Source organism: Mytilus californianus, unplaced genomic scaffold (genome assembly GCF_021869535.1).
Source record: "Mytilus californianus isolate M0D057914Y unplaced genomic scaffold, xbMytCali1.0.p SCAF_9, whole genome shotgun sequence".
NCBI lineage: Eukaryota > Metazoa > Mollusca > Bivalvia > Mytilida > Mytilidae > Mytilus > Mytilus californianus.
Window position 1 is genome coordinate 2,585,514 of NW_026262745.1, and position 12,098 is coordinate 2,597,611.

The 12,098-nt window shown below is 34.1% G+C and overlaps 1 protein-coding gene across 1 annotated transcript in view; it reads right to left on the bottom strand.

Annotated features, from left to right (window-relative positions):
- Positions 1-685: 685 nt before the first annotated feature.
- Positions 686-12,098, bottom strand: part of LOC127714816 (protein jagged-1a-like) — a 45,280-nt gene continuing 33,867 nt past the window's right edge. Inside the window, exons 4-10 of the mRNA XM_052220847.1 lie at positions 9,073-9,133; positions 8,290-8,544; positions 4,911-4,971; positions 3,727-3,857; positions 2,811-2,974; positions 1,964-2,171; positions 686-1,315 (exon numbers count right to left, since the gene is read on the bottom strand). Of these exons, the coding sequence (XP_052076807.1) occupies positions 726-1,315; positions 1,964-2,171; positions 2,811-2,974; positions 3,727-3,857; positions 4,911-4,971; positions 8,290-8,544; positions 9,073-9,133 (1,470 nt within the window). The 3' untranslated portion in view covers positions 686-725. The remainder of the gene's footprint in view (positions 1,316-1,963; positions 2,172-2,810; positions 2,975-3,726; positions 3,858-4,910; positions 4,972-8,289; positions 8,545-9,072; positions 9,134-12,098) is intronic.

The following is a 12,098-nucleotide window of genomic DNA, read 5'->3' on the forward strand; positions in this document are numbered from 1 at the left end:
CTCATTTTCATGGTTCATTGGTCAATGTTTAGTTTTCTTGGTTAATGTTAAGTTTATGTGACAGTTGTAATAAAGCTTTATATTTAGGACTATCAACATAATATCAATGATTAGTAAAGAAGGCGAGACATTTCAGTGTGTGCACTCTTGTGCTTATTGTTGAATACGGTGGCACGTAGTTGCTAAAATCTACGTTCTTTAGACTGTGGTGGATAGTTGTGTCGTTGGCAATCATACAATTTTTTTATATATATATATTGCATTTTCTGTTTTTTAATTCCTTTTTTCATGTCTGATTTATTGAACCAACGGAACAAACAAAGGTAAAATGAATACAATTGCTAGCCACATACATTATTTGCTGAAACAGATATAAAGCAAGTTGTCAATCAAACGATATCAAATACTAGTATGATGGTGATGCTTATAAGCATAGTATCTACCAATGAAGAACTCATTATGCAATGTAGGACATGAACGAAATATGTTATTATAAATTATATCAAGTTTTTTTTACTTTTCAGTCCAACCCCCCACCCCCAACCCCAACCCCAACCCCCATCCCCCTACTACTTATTCACTACTAACAGTATAAATCCTTTTTCGCTCGCTCAATATATTGTTTAAACCTTCATATCTATCATTGACTGATAAGTGCCTCATTGATATGATATATAAAGAAATATACAAATAATAATTTTATTAAAATTAGATCTTCAAATTCGTCATGAAAAGATTGTAAAAATGTTTACATACGAACATAAAAAGACGGAAAAGATTGTCAAGTATGAAATTCTAAAATGCAAACATGCTCCATTTTTCACTACCGGTATAATATCACTACCCGGTCTTTCTGAAACAGTCTCATCAGCAGGCATCAATACCGACGTACAATGTTTCCCGCCATAATGTGGGTCACAGATACAAATGTAATGATTTGTGTAGCTCTTGCACGTGCCTCCATTAGCACATGTTATATACTGACATGGATCTGAACGAATTTCACAATACACGCCATTGTAACCAACAGGACAAATACACTGAAAACCAAATCCTGAACTAATACTGGTACAATGAGCGCCATTTTGACATTCTACATCGGTACACGGATTTATCACAATTTCACATCTATGTCCTGTGTAACCCTGACTACAAAGACAACTCCCGGAAAAATCACTACTTGACGCCTCGCATGTGCCATTGTGAAAACACGTGATACCCATACAAGGATCCATGATAATGTCACAGTTATTGCCGGTATATCCGTCTCTGCAATCGCAAATGTAACCATCCACACCATCTTTACAGATTCCACCTTTAAAAAAATAAACAGTGTGAACCTTTAATTTATCAAATTTTAATTCTCCTGTTGAAGGCCCGTTATCTAATCGGTCTTAAAATACCTGTGATTCTTACTGGAATAGCAATGGTTTATCCTAAACTTTTGGGGGCCTCGGTGGCCGAGTGGTCTAAGTAGTTACTACTGTAATCACTAGCCAGTCAACACTGAGGTTGTGAGTTCGAACCCCGCTCGTGCGGGTGCACTCGACTCCAATCTTTATTGACTAGGATTGTCAGTTTTCCTATCGAAGGTCGGTGGTTTACTCCGGGCACTCCGGTTCCTCCACCAATAAAAACTGGCCGCCAAGAAATAGTCCAAAAGCGGTGCTTAAAAGTGGCGTTAAAACACCAAAAATCTAAAATCAAATCCTAAACTTTTGAATATGTTTGGAGTAGCAGCAAAAATTCTTACATTTATGAGATGAACATGCCATAACATGGTTGTAATTATCTAATCTGCTAGTAGTTTTATATTATAAATAAAGATCTAAAATCTTGGTAGTAGATGAACACCTGTTTTGTATCATAGTCATAATTCGGATATTATCCATTGTGGTGTATGTACTGCTGAACTGATGAGACATGTATCGTGTATAGTAGCAACTACATTTACAATAATTACCATATTTACAAGGACTGGAATTGCATTCATCTATATCTTCTTTGCAGTTTTCTCCTGTAAAACCTTTTGTACAATTACACATAGTTCCTGTTTGAGTAGGTATGCAAGAACCACCATTCATACAATCTGTTTCATCACATGTCAACTTCCGGAACTCACAATGAGGTCCATAATATTTCTCAGGACATTCACAACCAATTGAAGATACCTGATTAAAAGAATGCAACATCCTAAATCTTGTTTATGATTTTTATTTATTTGTATAACGTGAAATTGCATAAGAGACCAGACAGCATTATGTGTTTCTTGTCACGTACAGCTTTTAACTAAAAAAATAGATGTTGTCTAACTAAAACATTTAATTTACCAAAACATATTTAAAACTGCATTTGAACATCATTTGCGAACATTTTCATTTCTTTTTCATTAATCAATTCATCATAGTTAGAGTTAAACATGTTCAGCTAATAATCAGTAAACACAGTATAGTCAGAATTAAACATGTTCAACTAATACTTTAGTAAACATATCATAGTCAGAGTTAAACAATATCAGCTAATAAATCAGTAAACACATCATAGTCAGAGTTAAAATCATAGTAGAGTTAAACATGTTCAGATAATACATTAGTAAACACACCATAGTCAGAGTTAAACATGTTCAGCTAATACATTAGTAAACACATCATAGTCAGAGTTAAACATGTTCAGCTAACACATTAGTAAACACATCATAGTCAGAGTTAAACATGAGCAGCTAATACATTAGTAAACATCATATTTGCACTATTCACTTTAACACGAATGTCAAAGCGAAATGAACCATCAGTTGTAAACAAATAACTTACAGAGCAATTTCCACCATTCTGGCAATATCTGTCTTCACATATCACAGACTCACAGAATGCACCAGTATAACCAGCGACACATTCGCACGTGAAATTTTTTTGATTGTCTGGTAAACAAGTACCCGAACGCTCACATGGGTCATACTTATGGCAATAGTTTAAATCTACAATATAGAAGTCAAACACAATGTATTAAATGTTCTAAATGTAGTGAACCACTACACTCTAAATGGTTTACCAATTACTCTTAAAATATGCAACGAATACGAAAATCGGACTGAAATTTCCATTATACGTTAATATTGCTTCCACTATATGTAGGTAAGGCTTCTTTTTGTACATCCGCCTCCGAGGGTACAATTCGCCTGATGCCAGTGCTCCAGTAGTAAGCATGATTTAAATAATATATTTTCAGTGAAAAGTTCCAGTTTAAAAATTTATAGTTTTCATAGAAATTGTAATTGGTCTTTGTAGGTCCTTTCCGTTTTGATGTTCCTACAAGTTTATAAATTTGACATACCAAACTTTAGGCCGCGAGCGTACTTGTTGAAGGTATCAGAAACACGCTTATTGAGCACAGAGATTGGAACCATATTGGTCACGTGACAACAAGTATGCACAGAGATTGGAACCATATTGGTCACGTGACAAAAAGGGTGCACGCAGATTGGAACCATATTGATTCATGTTTCAAATCACAGATCTTTGTTATTTTCTGTTTAATTTAATCTAACAAATATATCGATTGTTACCACTTTAGTCACGTTGTCCATTACTGTTTATTCAACAAACACAACCAATACAAATGTTATTTGATGGTCACGTCGTGACAGTCGCATTTATGTTTAAATGATCAGTGGTCTTATAAAGGACTATGATCACTACAATGTCGCCTATTTTAATCTGTTCTACTTACCAATATTACAGTCGTTGCCTGTCCAATCCCCTTTACAAATGCACTGCCAGGGTTCATGACAATAACCGTTTATACAACCTGGATTTCGGATACACTGATCACATGATTCACCTTCCCAACCAATGAGACAACTAAACAAATTATGAAAACAGCATGATTACAAGTTCAAATTGTATTAACAACGTTAATCATTATTGCATAATGTGTGTTTTCCAAAATCTAATACAAAGGATGTGTATGTAATTACATAAGATGATGAAGACTGAAAATAGGATATTGTAAAAGTGCAAAAGAGGCGGAATGCCAAGGGGACATTTAAAACTCATGTCGACGAAAAACAAATATCGTCATGGCCTATTACGAAAAACGACAAAAAGAACGAACAAGTCCACAATACAAAACATGGAAAACTAAAGATTGAGAAACACGAACCCCACTAAAAGCCGTGGGTGATCTCAGGTGCTCCGGAAGGGTAAGCAGATCCTACTACACATGTGGCAATATTCATTATCTCCCTTTCCGACGACACCTTTGTTGTACAGTATGTATGAAGTAAAATCAACTATATATATTTTGACGCTAGTTGCCTCGTTGCCTCGTCTTATTTTAATACCCAAACGCGAAAAGGTCACTCAAACCACGATTACAATGTAAAACGTTCGAATTTGAAACTTCTGCATGAAGTAAGGGAACGACCATTTAACTTCAGGGAGGGGGTTATGGTTTTTTTTTCCTAAAAAAAAAATTCTGATCCCCAATTCGATGAAGAGAAACAAATATTGTGGTCAAGCAGATGACCAAAGAAAATATTCTGAATCCAGATTTTCCCCATACCTTATAGTGTTAAATTTTGATAGCGTCGAAAAATGTTCGCGCTTTGCGAGAAAAAAATGTCTGACTCAGACAAAAAACAAAAAACCATACCCCCCCCCCCCCCCCCTCCCCTCCCTTAAAGGTAAATGGTTGCTCCCTAACCTGTTGAAAAGTTGATTTCTTGTTTTGCTAAAATTGTAGTGTATATATATATATACAGTCCGCTACTTCATTCACAGAGAGCATAAATTTGTTTTTCAACTTAAAATAGCATTTACACTTCTACGTGTAATGTTGATAAATGCTCTTTTTATTGTTGAAAGATTAAATGTTTTATACAATTATGTATTATCTTTAAGATATAAACAAACCTGCATTGAAATGGTTCATAACAGAATCCGTGTGACATATTACATCTATCCCAACACATTGCTATAAAAAAATAAACACATTTACAATGTTTGTCTTTCATCCGTCTTGGCTTGAATGATTTAAAACAGATTTCTAATTTTAACACAAATGCATATAAAACGAACACCATTCAAAACATTAATTTATCAAGATGCAACTCCCTCATACGAAGTTGGTTTTGGTTGCTCTGTTCAGGTCTTATTGGTTTTATGCTCTCAAACATTTTATACTTTTGTCTTTCCAAACTTTTAGAATCGAGTGCTGGTGCAGGTGGAAGATACTGAAGGGATGTATACAGGGATAGATATATCAAGTTGAAGGCTTTCATATCTACGTGTCGTGCACAAGAAAATCGTCATCATACAGACATGAAGTTATGACCAACATTATTCTTTAACATTGTTTAAATAGTCTATAAAAAGCAATAAGGCCTAAAAAAAAAATCTGTGTTTCCGGTAACATCATTTTGTCAAATAGGGTCGGTAGGTCGGATTTTTTTTTTTTTTTTTTTTTTTTTTTGACATTGTAAACGAAATTCGGAAAATTATCATGGTTTTTCCAAGTCCGTGTCCGTAATTAGTTTCAAATACCGGAAGTGCGGCCATTTGCAATGTTTTTGAAGCACCTGCTGTGCAAATTTCTTGGATTTTAACCTATTTGGAATACCTTTTGACATAAATAAAATGTTTTACTGGCTTTCTGTGCAGTTAGATAAATAATAATGTCGATTAAAAGAAGCCTGTGTCAAAAACAGGGTCGGTTGATACAAATTTTTTTTTTTTTTTTTCTGAAGATCCAATAAAAAAATTAGGGTCGGGGCTAAAAAACAGGGTCGGTCGGGTTACCGGAAACACAGATTTTTTTTCTCTCGGCCCAAACATTTCAAAAAGAATTTTATAAAGACTTCCCCAGTTTCTTTCGACTGCAAAAATGTTGATGCAAGTTGTTCGTCTCTCTGGATATCATTGGCTAACATTCCGTGTACATTATATAGCTTATAAGTTATCTACGTTCAATTCCGTAGATATGGGTATTTTAATACCCTGAAGTACCCCTGTACACCTTGAGGCGAAGCCGAATGATGTACAGGGTACTGGATGATGTTAAAATACTCATATCTACGGATATAAACGTAGATAACGAATTTATCCCCAGCCTTGGTCCGAATCGGGCGATGTTTAGGGAAATTCGGACACAAGTTGTTACGTGAAAACAACGTTTATTTTTATTATTTATAAAAGTTTGATTGAAATTGGAAATTTGACATAATTTGTACGGGGTGTAGGGTATTTACTATCTTTGGTAGAATCCTACTGTTAGTCATATATAAGACGTTTGTAATCCAGAGACAGAGAAACTAGAATAAATCAAACTTGGCGCTCAATGTCGCAAACGTTATGTCATAGACGACGTAACGCCAACGTAGGGCATTTGCAAAACTAGGTCAGTAGTCCCGACGTGGTAGCCAAGTGATGCATTTTACTAAAAATGAATGTCAATGATCGGCATAATAGGGTAAAATCGTTAGTGGATTGTATGTTTGATTACAGACATCATGGATAATCAATATAATTCAATTTTCCACTAGGAACAACCACGAAACTAAGGAAAACGCGAGCGAAGTTCCACGGGGTAATGGGTAGCAACGCCCGGGTATATGGTTTAATAACACCCGGGGCTATGGGTTTTTTAACGACGGCCATTAAAAAATCAAAATCCGAGAAATATACTAATTCGGGGATAAGAAGGATTGTCGGAATTATGGTTCGGCGGTTGTATCTGCAGTTTTATTGGCGCATACAACTCTTTTAATATCAAAATGTTATTCAATTTCTAAAACATATTATATTGTTTTAATAATGATTTAACGTTGTAATGACTTGACGAAACGTGACTTGATATAACTCTTTTTAAGTTATTTCACTTCGAGTATATCAGTCAAGTAAAACCTAGATTATTAGTCATATAGATTTAAAGAGAAATGTAGAACATGACAAAACGAATTCCATAACAATTGCATCAGACTTCTAAATCTATTGCCTTTGAAGGCGTTGTCAAATTGAATTTGTTAGAGGTAACTAATTAATTTTATCAAATTGAATATAAAATCAGCAAACCACCTACCTTTAAAGTTACTCTCTGTCAGATTTTAACAAACCCTGAAGCGTACAGAAAGCAAAAAAAATGTTTAGCGCTAACGGACTTCACCGGAAGTGTTCTTTTGATGTCATGTGATAACCAAATTGTATGCCAACAAAATATGGAGCACTTTTATTTCAATTTCATTCTTAATATATTTTATTTCATTAAATGAAGATAAGAAGATATCAAAAGGGCGACATCAAAATCCGAATGCCGAAGAAAAGACAAGCAAAAGTCAACAAAACTAAAAACAAAAAACTAAAGAATGAAATAACACGATCCAACCAAAATCTTGAATGAACGCAGGTATTTTGGAAGGATCAGAATTTTTTGCTCTACTAGTGATACCCGTGATGATACTCTTGTTAAATTCCATTGATTGGTGAGTCATATTCGTTGATGATATACAGTACACAAATATATTACCAAATTTAAAAACAATCGGTTTATGTTAATTATCTAACTTTAGTTCATAATAGATGGTGAAAGTTTACACTAGACCATATATATATAAAAAAAAATGCACACTGAAAGATAAAACATCAATAAATTCAACACCAAAAACTAAAGCAAAAGTGAAACGAATCCATGTGAAAACATTGAGCAGAACTCAAGTGTTCCCGAAAGGTTAGCAGTTCCTGCCCCACCAGTGAAAATCGTCGTTATGTCCGTAAATTAGTAGCATTCGTTGATAGTCATACACAATGAAAAGAGGACGGCAGAAATTGGCTACAACAGATGGAACATATCACTTGTCATCTGCGACATGAATCATGACGGCGTCCGTTAAATGATCGAAGAATTGATTTATAAAACTATCACCAGCAAGATATACTTTAGTAACCCTTCCTTTCCGTCCTTAACCAAAACACCAAAACACAGCTTGAAAGAACCAGTCATTTAAACATGGTATTACTTTTATATTATGTGCGAATGCAACATACTGTAGATTTATTTATTTTCGTGGAAACCAATCTTCTTGTAGTGAGGAAATATTGTATTTTCGTAGATATTTGATTTTCTTGATTTTCCAAATTCTGCAAACAAACCTTTAGAAAATGTGTGTTTTTTTAACATTTAGATTCGTTTTTTACTTAAACCGAAGATATCGACGAAAATTGGTATACAAGGAAAAATAATGAATCCGCAGTGTAACTTTTTCGCCACAATTGTACTTGTCGATGTCAAAATATATACCTGTTTGACAGAATTCGCCTTCCCATCCAGGAAGACACAGCTTAGTACCATCTTGGTCACATACATAATGTCCAAAGCTATCATTTCTTGATCTACAGAACACTTCACATCCGGCTCCATAATAGTTGTCGTCACATATTACTCTGTATGTATACTGTATTGATTTGTCTTCTCCCGTTGTTGTCTGGCTGTACCAAAACGACGGCGGATATATAGTCTCACTTACAATGCTACGTAGAATAAGTTGAGATGAATCTAAAATATGGATGAAACAGATAGCATAAATGTTTAAAAAAAGATATCTATTTGATGGAAGTTAAAGGGAAACGACAAACCGGGAAACTGTATAAAATAGTCTACTCTGCAAAAAAAGTATTAACAAAAATTACGAACTCCAAGGTCAACTCAAAAAGGGGAAAGTCCATAAAAGCTGAAAAAAATCAAAAGTAAGACTATATCAACCAATGGAACGAATGTAAAACAATAGTCATATTCCTGATCTGGTAGAGGTATTTGCCGAGGAAAATGAAAAAAGATTCTTACTTGCGTTATGGTGAATCATCGGATATGTTTGAGAAGAATTGAATTATGTTTATCCGTTGTACTGAGGTAACCTGTTTCAGGAAGTAACTACTTAAACAATGAAACAATAGTGTATTTTTTTATGATATATAGAATTGTATATCACTCGAATGTATAAAAGATGTCACGATAATTTCAATCTTTATGCAAGGATAGTTTAGTAATGTAAATAGAGTATTGATACAAATGAATTATCCTTACCGTTTTGTGAAAGGTGATTATCATTATCATGTCTTACATCTACTACCAATGTAAACACAGCCTGTAAAACAACACAACTCATTATAAAAATAATTTTAAAATCATTTCGCAGACCCTTGTAGAACTACATTACCAGATAGCCAGACTTTGAGTAAATCTTTTACAGATAATTGTTTAATATGATCCTACGTAACCTTGTTTATGTCTTCAATACAAGCAATTGATGTAAGGTACAAAAATTTGTATGTAAGTTTATAAATATAATAAATAAGTCAAGTACGCGATGATTGCTAAATAAGTGGGAAGCAAGATATACAACAAGAAGCTCACTATTCTGTGTTGATACATTAACAGCCAAGCCTTTGTTGGGTAATCTCCTTACTGTTATGTCGATACAATCACAGCCAAGCCTATGATGGGGACTCTCCTTTTCGAGTACATGGGTAAGAGTTGTTGCTCATGAAGTAAAATATGTATAAAGATAAGTAGAAGTGGTAAGGTTGCCAATTAGACAAATATGCACCATATTCCAAATGAAGTAAAAATATATAACTGTAGGTCATTGTACTGCCTTCAACAATGAGCAAAACCCATACGTATAGTAAGCTTCAAATTGCCCCGACATGAAAAATGTGAAATAATTCAAACTAGAAAACCAACGGCTTATCCATGCTAACAACGAGAAACAAATATTGTAAACACCAACCAACGACAACCACTGAATTACAGTCTCCTTTCTTGGGACAGACATATATAGATACAATGATTGTGGAGGGATTAATCATGTTTGTGAGCAATCTGCCCTCTCCCTAACCTGGGACAATTATGTAATAGCAGAACTGAAGAAAAAACTGTGAACATCTGTTTGGAAGGGCTTGATTCATCAGATTGGCACTAAGCAAAATCACAACATTAACAAATAGTAAAATACAAAAATACCAAACTCCAAGGAAAATTCAAAACGGAAAGTCACTGATCAAATGGCAAAATCAAAAGCTCAAACACATCAAACGAATGGAAAAGAACTGTCATATTCCTGACTTGGTACAGGCACTTCCATGAGTAGAAAATGGTGGATTAAACCTTGTTTTATAGCTAGCTACACCTCTTACTTGTATGACAGTCGCATAGAATTCCATTATATTGACAACAATGTGTGAGCAAAACAAACAGACATAAAAATGTTAAAAATTGGGGTGCAGCAGTCAACATTGTGTTATAAACTTAATCACTATAAAAACTATTCCAACAAAGAAAAACAAAATAACATATAGACACTCTATAGACAAAGCATATAAGCAAAAATGAAAGACAAGAAATACAAAAAAAAATGATCATAGCACAATAACCAAATGGCGGGATGTATAAATACCGAGCCACGCAAAAAGGATATTACCAGAAATGCACTAAACAGCAAAAGGTTAACAATATACAAAGACAAATGAAAAGAACACTAAAAGACGTTATTAAGATGATAAACAACGTCAGTAACTAGTTTCTATACTTGAAGACCATCATGTATTATTTGTGAAGTTGATACGGAATATTTAACAATATAACAAGGTCTTGGTATCTTCCGATGAACTGTGTTAGAAAAAGGTAGAGACGTTCGTTGACATAACCCTGGTTCATCAACTTACTACTCAGACACTGGTGACGTTTTATAAAGTCTGTGTAGCAGCTGCAATCTCTTGAATACCGAATGAGTTGCTGCTAATGTGTGGAAAATTTATAATTCGTCTCGTTTGTCATCGATTCTGGTACTTAGATGACCGCTTATGTCAAAATCGAGATATTAGTATAAAAACGAGGCGGAGGAAGCCGTGTCTGTTGTTTCTTCAATGTCTAGTTCTGGAGGATATATCAATGGAACCCAATCCGAAAAGTTTAGATTGTTAAAGGAAAGAACATCATCAATATATCTGAATGTGAAATTAAATGACCTGGCTTCTATGATCTTCTTGTTTTTGACAAGTGTCTCAAGGAACTCAGACTCATATGGAAATAAGAAGAGGTCGGCAAGGAGAAGCGCTTAGTTCGTTCCAATAGGAATGCCGACTGACACAAAATACAAGGTTTCGATTTCAGAGTTCTCGTAGTTACTGAAAGGGAGTTCAAAGTCAATTAAAATTGTCAAATAAACCATGTGTCCCCAGTCATAAATATAAATCAGTATTTATCCAACAGATTTGTGCAGTGTGATAGCCATTATAAATAATCAGAGAAAGGCATGAACTTGTTTAATGCGAAAATAAAATTATCGACAGGACCATAAACGTTCAAAATTGTATAACAATACATATTAAACAAAATCAATGTAAATACCAATGAAGACAATACTAAAAGATGTTACTATAAACTGATAACCTTTAAGAATATGTTTATTCAAAGAATTACATGGTTTCATGTCTAAATTGACAGGCTGTATAGAAACAAAAAGAAAAGAAAAAGAAAATGTCACAGTGAATTTCGATTTGTTATAACGTTTCTACAGATACGACGAAACTTTTTAACAAATCATGGTATCTATGAAACAATTTACTAAAGGTGTTCAATAAATTGTCGTAACGAAATTCCTGAATAACTAATTTATCAGTTATAACCAGAAAATTGAAATATCCCCATCTAGAAAAGGACAATATAGTTTACAGTGCTGATGAAAGTTCAAATACCAATGATGTTACCAAGTTTTGATTTTATTGCAGACATAACAACATTGAACAATTATCTTACACAAAATTGCTGTGGTTTATCTAATTTATATCAGCTGTTTTCCAAAGGTTTCAGTGTCAGTTGCCTACCTTGGCCTCGTTTACTGGGCATCGGGCTTCACGTTTAGGAATAACAAAAGTAATAGTATTATGTAAGCACCACTGACGAAAGGCTCTAATAAACTGTACATTCAGAAATTATTGCGAGGTTTTTATTAATGCGACTTGGTGAATATCGCAATAATAAGATCTCTCTATCTGATATATTATACATCTATATATCTATATGCAGATTTTCATGAAATTGCAATAATT